Consider the following 13,237-nt stretch of genomic DNA (forward strand, 5'->3'; position numbering starts at 1 on the left):
AATTTTATATACAAACATAAGTATTTTTGAAATTATATGTAATATAATATTTAAAATATATTCCAAACTTTAAATTTAAACATAATTGTATAAAAACATTAACATAATAATTCAAACTTGAAAATTAAACGTTAGATTAGTTAATAGATTCACGCTTCCTCATCATTTTGTCCGTATCAAGGCTGGAGAACTCATGACTCGGACTCGAATCGGTGAGATGAGGAGTCAAGAGTTTATTTTGAAAACTCGGCCGACCGAACGGGGAGTTTTACAACCTTGTTAAGTATACAACAATCAACTAAAATAACTTTAGAAAACTATACGTACAACTTTGACTTGAAAATAACAAGTCCATCCTCTGTCAAAAATTCACCATCATCCACCGTCTAAAACCAAAAAACAAAAAAGTAGAACAACCAAGATCCATATCTTCTTCTTCTTCTTCCTTCTTTCTTCCAAAAACACCCAAATATCCTTCCTTTTTCAACTTCAATTCAATCCAAAAATAAAAAATAAAAAATGAGTGACAGTGATGACGACGAGCTGTTACAAATGGCATTAAAAGAACAATCACAACGAGATTTAAACTACACAAAAACTTCTCAAACTCGATCCACTAAGCCAGTTGTCAATTTCGTTCAACCTCCTTCAAATCGGACTTCTAAAAACCCTAATAATAATAATAATATAAATATTAATAATAAAAATTCTGTTAATAATAATAATATGATAAAAGGCCAGCAGCAGCATAGAAGGAATGCCACGGAGGATGATGACGATTCTGAGGTGGAGATGTTGAGTATTAGCTCAGGTGATGACGATGACGATTATCCGGTTCGCGATCGGACCGGGTTAAAAAACCGGGCTAGAAATAATGGTGGTGGTGGTGGTGATGAGAAAGTTTGGGTTGGAGATGAACCTGATGCTTGGAAAAGAGTTGATGAAGCTGAGGTATTATTGTTATTATTATTATTATTATTATAATTAATTTGTTATTAGTTATTGTTTTTAGTTGTTTTTGTAGAGAAAAAAAAATGATATGTATGACTAATTAAGTATGCGGAAAAATAGGGGGTTAAGTTATATGCATTTTCTCTCTCCGGATGATTTCCGGTGATCTTGATTAGTTTTTTTTAAGGGGCCGACCGGTTAGCGTGGTGTGTATAGGAATACATGGGATTTTATATTAGTAGTTGTAATAATCCCGTAGAACAGGATGCTACTTACTAAAAATGGATATATATATATATGGTTAGCAGCAATTGTATATAGCAACTAGAATTGTACCGGTAGTGAATGGTTTCTCAAATTTGTAAACTTTAGTTGGGATATGCGGAAGGGATGAAGGTGGCCGGTGGACCGACGGCTTTGGATTGTCTAGGACATGGTATATAGAAGATTTTTTTTGGCATTTGTTGGTGAAATACTTGAATATAGAAATAAAAGAGTACTCGGATATAGATATGTAGTGTATTCGGAAATGGTCCTTAAATTTGGTAATTAGTTTTCTAGTTTAATACATATTGTCACAAAGTAACCATCTTTTTTACAAAATCACCCTAGATGACCAGCATAATGGCAACCCTCATCATGTGAATTTAGCAAAGCTTCTGATTTAGGAATGAGTTTTTCGATAACTAAATTCTCATTGCGACGTGGTGACATGGCTGTAATTTAGATTTTAGTGATGTCAGCTACGATTTTGGCACTGTGCTTTTGTGATAAGGCTGCAATTTTTGCCACTTCGCCATTTCGTGTTACAGTTTTGAGAAAAGAAACTCACAGAGTAAGTTCAGAATCACAACTCACATGAAATTGGTTAAATAAATGTCATGATTTTGTGGTTTATATAGAGATCTGTAAAATGTTGGTTAGTGTAAAATTATATATCTGACATTTGGTTAGTCAGTAGTCACTTATTTTCTCAATATACTTTCGTGCCTTTTTTTAGTTAAGGTAATGTACAACCTTAGTCTCTTCAATCATAGTAAACTTTGACATGCAAGTGCTGAATAGGATATGGTTATTAAGATGTGGCATGTGACATTGGAAGCTCACTAGAATTAGAAATAAAGATGTATAAAATAAGTTTTCCAAAACTTGATATATGCGTGTAATAATTACCCAAGTTAGAGAAACATGCATAATATGTATGCTGAAAAAAGTATCTGTAACCGGACACATAACTAAAGCTATAGATATTTTAAAAAAACATCAGTCAGTGGCTTTTATTTGGGGATTTAAGAGCTTTTAGGGTCCGAGGCTTTTCTCTAAACGGACAGAGCTTTCATTTTTAAACAGGAGTTTTATTTTTATAATATAACCGAGAAGCTTTAAACCGCAAAAAGCTACTATAACGCCCTTGCGAAGCACTCCCAACATGTTTCCCAAATTGAGGATCTGATGATGATGATGATGTGGTGCATGACACTAGAAAGTTAATCACTTAATGGTATAAAATGGTCAGTTTACCCTAGTTTGGGAAATAAAAAGAATGTACCCAGATTGAAGGAACACACATAGTATGTTACCCTAAAATACGTTTTCCCTTCTCTTATTTGATGAATAGTAGCAAAAATACCTTGTTGGGCTATGAATGATATCGTAATGCAAGTACATTACTATTATTGGTAACTTTCTTATCGAATGAAACATGTAAAGTATCTTGCTATTGTAAGAACTTAACCTATGTATATATGCAACAAAAATCTTTAACTTGTTACATGGAAGTTCAGGGATCTCTAGCATGATGGTTCACCGTCGAATTAATTCCGTGTTAGTTAACGGTCTTTATGATCCAGTGCGTATATCCTATCACGATATATGTATAAAGCTTACTAGTGCTTAAAAATTAAAGTAGTGACATAATTTAAGACCAGGGAATGCGGATGAAACTCAAATATTTTTTGTAGTTGGAGTATGTGATTCAAATGAAAGCTTGTGATTGAGCATGAAAGAGATTTTTGCTGAAAATATCTCTTTGTAGTTCATGTGCAACTTTGTCAATCTACCTTTGATACTCAATACTATAAACGCTTCATTTAAATGTAAATTAGGCCAATAGCTATGGATTAAAATTGAGTTTGGATTTGTGGAATGTATCTGTCTAAGCCTCTCTAAAATGTGCTCTATATATTGGCAATTTTCGTCCTCTGTAGTTCGAGATGTGACTTTCTATAAGATAACCTATGATAGGTGCTATTCTTTTAGCTTTCACTGTTTGTTTTTATTTGATTTTGGAAAATACTTGAATCATATAGCAACTGCATATTGTGGCAGCTTGGTAGAAGGGTCCGTGAGATGAGGGAAGCAAGAACAATTCCCACCACCCAAAAGTTCGAGAAGAAACCTTCAGTGGCTGTAAAGGGGCTTAATAATGTACAGTCTTTCTCTCGTGCCACGGAATTCGTAGATCCTCTAGGACTTGGGTATATTTCTTTTTTTATATATATTTTGTTTCTTTCCGAGTTTCTGTTCTCTGACTTTCATGACGGTTCTTGACCTCTGGTATCACAAATGAGATATTAACAAAGGTCATCTCCATATGAGATTGTTTGTCAGATGGAATCTTAGATTATGCAGTTCCAGTCACTTGTAGCAATTCATGCTAATGTTGGTTAATTCTGATGGCAGGGTTATTGATAATAGAACATGGAGATTGGTCAACGAATATGCATCAACTTCTCCATCTAAATCTGAGAAAATAGATTCTGATGTTCGAGGTACTTATTAGTAGATTATGATGTTTTGCTGTTTCATCCAACATATATTACTTCTTGAATAGCATTGTATTTTTAGTTACAAGTATATGTATGCTGGTGGAACAAGCTGCATGATCTCATGATACTTAAGTTAATTGTCTGTTTATTCAGGCTCTTATGTATCTACTATCTTGCATCAGATAAGTCCATTCTTTAATTTATTGTGATGGAAACATGAGGCATATGATTCGCCCAGATTCATTGGAGTAATTATATATGACGTGGGCATAATATAATATTGTGATGCATGTAACCTTCATGTTTTTTTTTTATCAAATATATTATTGAGATGATTGACACTGGTCATACATACAACCATGCACTCCCTCCACTACTTATGTGCTTAGCCTGTGTTGTTCAGTTTTATGTCCCTGTGAAAGCCAGAATAGGGACTACATGTGAAGTAGTGTATTGAAACTAGTGATCTTATAACTTCTGTGATAGTTATATGTTCTAGGCTAAATTTGAATTATTGGACATAGATACATTGTTGGGTATAGTATGCGAGTCCCATTGTAGAATTGAAATAATTATTGGAAACCATATCAAAAGATGCTAGACCATCTCGGTGTACTAGGTTGGCTGGCTGGTTAGCACACAGGCACATGTTTATGATGGCAGAATCTGTTGATTCACACTCTTCTTCTTTTCCCCCCAGTATATAAACACAAATGATTGTTGATGGGTAGAGGTTAAGTTTGTGAAAAATTTCCATTGTTTTAATCATGGGAAACCATCATAGAAGGTTCGATTCTTCAATAAAGTTTTGTGTCCGTATACGAGAGGAAGACAACATTCATCAATAGATTCTGCCCTGCCAAATGCAAAATTGTTGATCTGCCAGCTGGCCTACCAGTTAATCAGAAGCAAGGAGATGGTCTAGGGTTTTGCCTGTTGGTGACTGTATCAAATAACCTGGCTCTGATACATCTAATTTAACAAGTTAAATTTCAGAAAGAAAGCATGTTACATGGATCGACAAAACACAAAACTTATAGCTTGAATTATGGATCATGGGCCAAGATTATAGTTAAGCCTAAACACTATTAACTTAAATAGACCCCTAATCCTAACAATGTGGAGTGGAACCTTTAGGCCTATTTAAAGTTTTTTTCCTGTCTTCCTAAACTTAGCAGTGTTTTTGTCTTTTTCAATTATATTAGTCATCAAAATGATAAATGTTTCGTTATTTTTTATTTTAACACCAAACTACTATAAGATCATGCATCGGAAACACAAATAATTAATTAATTGCTTTGTGGTCTATGGCTTAGGTGAAAAGACCTTTACAGTTATCATCTCTTTTCAAGTGTGGCACAACTTATACCCCTTTACCTTGTTTTTACTATGTGTATGTTAATATTTGTTGGAAATTTTTAATGAATGATTTTGTCTCCTCTGTAGGTATTATCGCTTTAGAAATGTTTACAATTTCTTTCAGCATGTGGTCAGAAGTGTTGTTATCTCTTATAGTCTTATGCTGACAAAGTAACCTGAATGTACAGATAAGTTGATGTATTACTCAGAGAGTTTTGATCCAAAATTATTCCTATGTCGGGTGCACCAAGATACATCTGCAGCAGACTTGGAAGCTGGTGCTATGGCTTTGAAAACTGATCTTAAAGGACGAACTCAACAGAGAAAACAATTGGTCAAAGAAAATTTTGACTGCTTTGTTTCTTGTAAAACAACAATTGATGGTAATTTATGCTCAATTATGGTGTGTCTTAAGTTCCTGGTGCAAAGTGTGTTCATTTCTTCGGCAGATGTTTTTAATGGTCATTAATTTTTATAGGACCTACTATATGTAGTGATGATCATTGTAAATTGCACAGATATCGAGTCAAAATTGAGAAGAATAGAAGAAGATCCTGAAGGTTGTGGAACCTCTCATTTATATAGCTCCATCCAAGGAGTTACTTCAGTGGCTAATCGTGCTTTTGCACCCCTACTTGAACGACAGGTTGGAACTGTTTAACATATTGGATTGGTCGAGTAATATTATAAGTTTTCAAATTTTCTTTTGATGTATTGGTTCATTCTTTGAAAACTTCAGGCTCAGGCGGAGAAGATTAGGTCAGTTCAAGGAATGCTTCAACGGTTCCGTACCTTATTTAATTTACCAAGTGCAATTCGTGGCAACATTAGTAAGGGAGAGTATGACCTTGCAGTCAGAGAGTACAGGAAAGCAAAGTCGATTGTCCTCCCTTCTCATGTACCGTGTCTGAACTTAATATCTTTTTAAATAGTATTTTTTATAATTCTCATACTCTATGTAAAAGGTTTGGATAAGTTTATCGGTGTATGTATTCAAGATTATGCCCAATGGTTTGTCATTCAAATTTATGCTTCTAGTTGTGGTGAGATACACTAAGGTAGCTCTTTTTTCCCCCCAAAACATGTCTTAATTGTTTGTAGAAATGAAGTTATTTAATAATTTGATATAACCTGTCCTATTTGGGGTTGTTAAATAGAAATCCGATGTATTTAGGATAAATAAATGTGATGTCATGCTACAAAAATCAAATCTGGTACTTCTGCATTTTGGTTTTACAGTAAGTTTTAATATGAGGCATCATTAAATTATGCACACGGAAGAGGTCCCGGGTTCATTTGTAGGCAATTCATTGCAGTTCATTTTCAAGGACATGTACTTCATTGTTTAAATTTTTATTTTGTTCAATTTACAGGTTGGGATATTGAAACGTGTCCTTGAGGAGGTTGAAAAAGTGATGCAAGAGTTTAAAGGCATGCTTTACCGGTCTATGGAAGATCCACAGATTGACTTAACAAATGTAAGCTCAATACAACCCAACACGTTCTGGGTTAAACTATTAAAAATAAATAATTTTGATTTTCAGATTTCAGGTTCTTGTATAGTCGGGTTTTTTTTTTCTCTAAATCTTGATAATGTTTACTGTAGCTTGAAAATGTCGTGAGGCTTTTATTGGAGTTGGAACCCGAGTCAGATCCTGTACGTCATTATCTAAATATACAGGTGAGAAACTAATCCGGGCCTCTTGTTTGAGCCTTCCTCAATACTTATTTGGAATGATTGCCTACAATAAACTACGTAGGCTATGGATTGATTATTTAATCTCATATGCAATCTATGTAATTATAGTATATACGTATCGATGCATACGCAAACTCACACTCACATAAATGCTTTATTTGCTTTTGTCTTGCTTTATATCAGAATCATAGGATCCGAGGTTTGCTTGAAAAGTGCACATTTGATCATGAAACAAGGATAGAGAGCTTGCAAAACGAGCTACATGAGAAAGCACTGTCAGATGAAAAGTGGAGGAAAATCCAGCATGATTTGAATGAATCTGTGAGCAGCACTTATTATTTTGTGGATGTAGCATCTGTCTGCTCAACACCTTATGATCCTAAATTTCTTTCATCGTATCAGGGTGCTGTTGATGCGTCTCTTCCTTTTATGAATGGTATAGTGACGGCAGATTCACAATCAAGAGATACGGGCTCTGAAGAACTTGATGCTCTTCGGGGAAGGTACATACGGAGATTAACTGCTGTAATTATCCATCATATACCGGTCTTCTGGAAGGTCGCTCTCTCTGTTTCAAGCGGCAAGTTTGCAAAGGCAAGTTATCTTTTTGCTAGTGGAGCAGATTATTGATTTTCTGGTAGCTGATACACTTAATCCATTTTTTTTCCCACCACTTCTTTACAGGTGGGAGACGAAAAATATTCAAGTCACTCTCTTGATGAAGTGTCTGGAATGATACAGAATACCTTATCTGCTTATGAATCCAAGGTACATATTCTTTTATGAGATATTTTTAGTTTTGGAAATCTTTCTCATCTTATATGTGCTTGGCTGTGATTTTGAGGTTGCTCTACATGTTCAATCGAGTTACGGGTAATTTTTTATGGTTTGAGGGTGAGTATTCATATGAATCATGATGTCAAGTGATATCCAGTTGGATTACAAGTTAATGAACAAATGATAATGTATTGTGGATTATGTGAATAATGATAGTAACTACTCCTACCTACAGATATCCGGGGATTAAATATATAATAATAAGTATATATATATATATAAACCTATATATGTATATGTATATATATATATGTATATATATATAGTATAAGAAGATGCTGGGACCACCACTTTGTATTGTTCCTATTTGTTATGAGTCGTTCAGTCACATTATTTCGCACAAGATATATTCTTCTGAGTCTTCACCCATTATGATTTTGCTGATAAATGTAAGATTAATTACCACCTTTAATGCTCAGGTCCATAACACGTTTCTTGATCTTGAAGAGTCAAATATTCTTCGTCCATACATGAGTGATGCTATAACAGATATATCTAAAGCATGTGAAGCTTTTGAAGCAAAGGAAGCCGCACCTTCGGTCGCAGGTATTTTGGTTATTTCTTACTAGAGAGGGTTAAGTTCTGCTGATTTAGTTATGAAGGGGTCAATCGTGTTGTAAATTATCTCAAACGGGTCAAATGAAAAAGTTAGCTTAAAGAGGAACAGGTCATAGGGGTCAAATGGTTTGAACGCTGCCCAAAGTCTACTTTGTAAGTAAGTTTTATTTTGTTTGTAAACATAGTTAACCCATTATCTATTTATAAAAGAATGTTGGACTAATAGTGTTTGAGGGTCAACCCTTTCAATACAAACCCGCATAGAAGCAGCTACTCCAGCCTTTTGTGTTGCTTGGCTCATTAGACTCAGTTTCTGACAACAGTTGCAGCTATGCGAACACTTCAGTACGATATCACAAAAACATACATACAAAGGCTTAGTTCGTGGATGAGGGCTTCAACTGAAGAGATATCAAGAAATGAATCATGGGTCCCAGTCTCTGTTTTAGAAAGAAACAAATCTTCATACACCATTTCTCACCTGCCTTTAGCATTCCGTTCAGTTATGGCTATGGCAATGGATCAGATAAATATGTAAGCTCTTAACATGTTGCGTAGAAATTGCCAATTATTTTTGGAACAATTTAACGTGCATTTAGTTACAGAAAACTTGCTCTAATATTCCGTTTTCATTTGCCAAGAAATTGAGAAGGGTTTTTTCATTCCTAGAAAACCCTTACAAGTTTTGAAAACACGTTTAGTTGCAAGTTTGGAAAACACAAGGAGTTTTCCATTTCTAAAGTGGACTAAAAAATGAATTTTCCAAATCTAGTTATAAGTTGGAAAACAAGGTTTTCTGTTTTCAATGTAAATTTTTTTGAATTTACATTTGAACACATTTCCTGTTTTCCATGTTTCCTTTGGAGTTTTTTTAGAAAACACTCCTAGTTTTTACAACTAAACGTACCCTAAGGTTTTGTTTTTATTTATTGTTTTCCATTTTTGCCTTTGTTATCATGCTTAATTGGGAACTTGGTTTGTTATGGATAAAGATTATGTTTCCACTTCTTTTTTCCAGGATGATGCAGTCTTTAAGGAGTGAATCAACTAAGTCAGAAGATGCCTTTGTACTCTTTCAAGAAACTCAAGAATCTGTTAGGGTTTCATTTTTGAACTGTCTGCTTGATTTTGCTGGTAAGTAGAGGGTCACTTACAGCCTTTTTCATATGCATGTATTCAGTCAACTTATGATCTGTTTTATAATGCACATCATTAGGACACTTGGAACATATTGGAAGCGAGCTTGGTCAAAATATGTCGAACAACGAGAATATGCCTTTCCAAAATGGATATCCTGGTGATCTAGTGGAAAATTTATCTGATCCTCTCCCGGGAAGTATTACTAATCCACACCAAAAACTGCTGATGGTATTGAGTAACCTTGGGTTCTGCAAAGATGACCTTTCTCGTGAGATGCACGCTAAATACAAACACATCTGGATGCAGACCAGGTAGCTAAAGTTTAGATATCTTTATTAGTAATTTCCAGCAAGGGGAATATATTGCAAATAAAATGGGCCGTCCCAATTTTGCCATTTCAATTGGGTGGTTGGACTATATATACGAAGTAACATGTTTCTGTGCATGTGGCTTTTGGATTTTGAGAATCAAATCACTGATATATGGGTTAGTTTCATTAACGCAATTTATACATTGGATCCTTGCAGGGCGAAAGATGATGAGGACAATGATGTTGAAGACTTGGTTAAGTCATTCTCAGGTCTTGAAGAGAAAGTACTTGCTCAGTATACCATGGCAAAGGTATACAACTAGACCGTTGTATTGTTGCTTTCCAGTTGTTGGTCTAAGTTTGGTTATATTCATTAAATAAGGGGTTTCAAAATATTTAAGAGTTGTGTGTTATCTAAATTTAGTTAACCTATATGTATTAGAACATAACAACTTTGTATCCTCATTCACTCTCTTAAGTTATGCCGACATGCTAAAAGGTTGACTAATTTATAGATCAGCTTACAGCTTCCAAAATGCTAAAGGCACTTTTTACTTCTTTTTGCTTATGATTGCAGGCGAATCACATTAGAACAGCTGCTGTGAACTATTTGTTGGATGCTGGAGTACAGTGGGGGGGAGCAACTGCAGTGAAAGTGAGGAATTTGGGAATCATACTTGGTCCTTGTCTATGGTTAGATTCATTTCATGTTTTGTTTTGTTTTACATCTTTTTTTTCCATCCTTTGCAGGGTATTCGGGATGCTTCTGTGGAGTTGCTGCACACTCTTATAGCTGTGCATTCTGAGGTATGATCACCAGTATTCATTTTTATTCATGTTATATAAAGCCAATTTCAACACATTTGCTTATTACTGGGTCAATCAGGATTTATTTTATTACTTCATCTGTAAGGCATTAAATATTGAAAATAGCTTAAAGGGAATAGGGGTCAAAAGTCGCACGAGCCCCAAGGTGTTCTTTAATACAAATCCTTTTAAATCATGTATGCGAACAAATAGATTACGGTACAAATTATTAATCTGACAATAATTGTTTACAAAGATATTTTTTTAAATGGCAAAAGGTGTTTTGGATTACCCAACTCAACCCACAGTGTCCTGATTTCTGCAAAGGTCTACCTATTAATATTATCCGTATGTAGCATTTTGTTGCACATCTTATGGGGTTTCTTCAGCTGCATATGCCCAATTTTTTTTGTAACGTATATTTGATAAAGTTCTAGTAACTTTGTAAATCAATTTTTGAGAATGGACATGAACCTTCATTGCAGGTCTCTGCTGGATGTAAACCCTTGCTTGACAAGATACTCCGAGTTCTTGTTGAAGGTTTAATTGACACATTACTAAGCCTTTTTCATGAACATAAAGACACTGACATAAGGATATTGGATGCAAATGGTTTCTGCCAGCTCATGCTTGAGGTATGCTTAATGCTTCTTCATTACTTGTAGCCACCGATATAAAAATACATTATAGAACATGTATTTTATATAATCCAGCTATCATTTCATTGTGTCCCTCATCCTTAGAAAAATTGTGGAAAACAGTTTTAGCTTTTTTAAGAGCCTTTGATCCGTTCTATTCAAGACTTGAAAATATATTTACTATGAATGCTGTTTCTAATGGAAAGAAAAGCTTAAAGGGATACATGCCAAATCGCCAGGGCTTAAATTTCTACGGGACAGAAGAAGTGAAAAAATGTACTAGTAATTTGGGAAGGAAAATGAGTGGTTTGGTAATGGGTCAAATTAGGGTTGGGTTTGACCTGATGCAGTGTTTACCTAGAAGTTTCAAACTAGATGGGTCGACCCATTTCCTGATCTTTATTGTTTCATCCGTGACCCGTGAGGGATAAAAAACATTATCTAAATTTATCCCTTTATAAGTTTCAATTATATGAATTATAAGTAGTAACTTATTTGCTAAACTGGATTAACAAATATGTTGCGAATGTTATCATGCTTTACGATTTCTCCAACAACAGAACCGATGCTACTGTTACATAATCTGACAGATATGGGACCCATGTTTTTTTGCAGCTTGAATACTTTGAGACCATATTAAATAAATATTTTACTCCCGATGTTAGCGAATCTCTCAAGTCGCTACAAGGGGTGATATTGGAGAAGGCCACCGAGAGCTCTTCCGAAGCTAGTGATACTCCAAAGCACCGTCGTCGTGCAACACGTGGAAGTGATGATCTGCCCGGAGATGACAAAGTGGGGACTGTATCACCTGATGAGTTGATTGTAAGACTCTTCCCTAATCCATATTCCTATTTTTTTGGTAAAGTTACTAAATATGATTGCAGACTATTATATTATTGTAAAATGGTAACCTGAACTACTAATAAGTTGATATTGGAGGTCAAAATATAAAATACACCTTGAGCGACAGTCAAAATATCTGACTGGTTTGATGTCCATCCCATTCATCTTTTTGGAGCAAATTTTTTATTTCACCCTTTTTGAGATTCAAGTTAACCCATATTTCTGCTCATAAGTGAACTTGTCATATCTGCCACCTCAAAAGTAAACAAAAAAAGCAAATGAGCCAACTTTACTACTTGCCATTCCAAAGGTAGACTAAAAACCAGGTGAGGGTAAGTTAAACTAAATTTGATCATGTGTTATGTTCTTGTAGGCCCTCGCCCAACAGTGTAGCAATGAGTTTCTACAGTCAGAGCTCAAGAGGACCCAAATCAACACAGCGTGTTTTGTGGAGTCACTTCCGGTGGATCCGGCTCCTGCAACAATGAAAGTAGCTGCTTATGGCTCGCTTAGAGGATCAATGGACTCTCCAAGCAAGATTGGAGCCAAACAAGGTTATGGGTCTCCGAGTTTTTCAAGGCCAAAAAGGAGATGATTTGCCTTCAGTTGTTGAGTTATGTATTGTTGAAAACACAAGGTGAACACTTGTATCTATTCATCCTAGATGTTAGAAGTCATTAGCTTTTTTTTTTTTTTTCAACTTGTGCTGTATAAATTTTTTTATATGTTTAAAGTTATTTTTGTTGTATATAGGCGATGACATATGTGATGTATTTTGTATTGGAGTTACCTTTTAATGTTCATGACACTTTATTCTTTTACAAATAATATGTTTAAGGATGTTACGCTATTTGGATATCAAGCCTAACTACTCATTTTGTAACGAGGGTTGCCATAGTCGTAAATAACTATGTTTTGCGTTGCTAATTGTATTCTTAATCAAGCTTGTCTTCAATGAGGGTTCTGTTCTGCATTGTTAATTGTATTCTTAATCAAACTTGCCTTCAATAAAGGTTCTGTTTTGTAACGCACTACCAATCTTTCTAAAACATGAGACGTCATAATTCAACTCAACATTTTAAAACTCAATCTTTCTAAAACATTAGAAGTCATGATTCAACTCACAACATTTTAAAACTCAATTAAATATCTGACATGAAGATGTGTATACTCGACCACTAAACAAAAACGACCAACTAAAATGAAAAGTAGATCTTAACCCATATATTTGACACGCTTAAAATCTGATTTAGCCTTAAACACCGGATCCATTAGACTTTTTCCCCTTTTATCATATTTGTTGACAACGGAGCTGTATCTATCT

The 13,237-nt window shown here is 34.8% G+C and overlaps 1 protein-coding gene across 1 annotated transcript; it reads left to right on the plus strand.

The window, feature by feature from the left end:
• The first annotated feature begins 367 nt into the window (after positions 1 to 367).
• Positions 368 to 12,738, plus strand: LOC122591162 (exocyst complex component SEC5A-like). The gene is made up of 21 exons (XM_043763383.1): positions 368 to 951; positions 3,280 to 3,428; positions 3,634 to 3,722; positions 5,267 to 5,461; positions 5,597 to 5,724; positions 5,818 to 5,976; positions 6,452 to 6,556; positions 6,685 to 6,759; positions 6,961 to 7,098; positions 7,180 to 7,371; positions 7,462 to 7,545; positions 8,034 to 8,160; positions 8,496 to 8,706; positions 9,191 to 9,306; positions 9,389 to 9,623; positions 9,840 to 9,933; positions 10,200 to 10,277; positions 10,373 to 10,429; positions 10,915 to 11,064; positions 11,683 to 11,892; positions 12,287 to 12,738. Exons 1-21 carry the CDS (start codon positions 520 to 522, stop codon positions 12,506 to 12,508), a joined length of 3,246 nt encoding a protein of 1,081 aa, XP_043619318.1. The 5' UTR covers positions 368 to 519; the 3' UTR covers positions 12,509 to 12,738.
• The last annotated feature ends 499 nt before the right edge of the window (positions 12,739 to 13,237 follow it).

The sequence above is a fragment of the Erigeron canadensis genome, chromosome 3 (genome assembly GCF_010389155.1).
Source record: "Erigeron canadensis isolate Cc75 chromosome 3, C_canadensis_v1, whole genome shotgun sequence".
NCBI classification, from domain to species: domain Eukaryota; kingdom Viridiplantae; phylum Streptophyta; class Magnoliopsida; order Asterales; family Asteraceae; genus Erigeron; species Erigeron canadensis.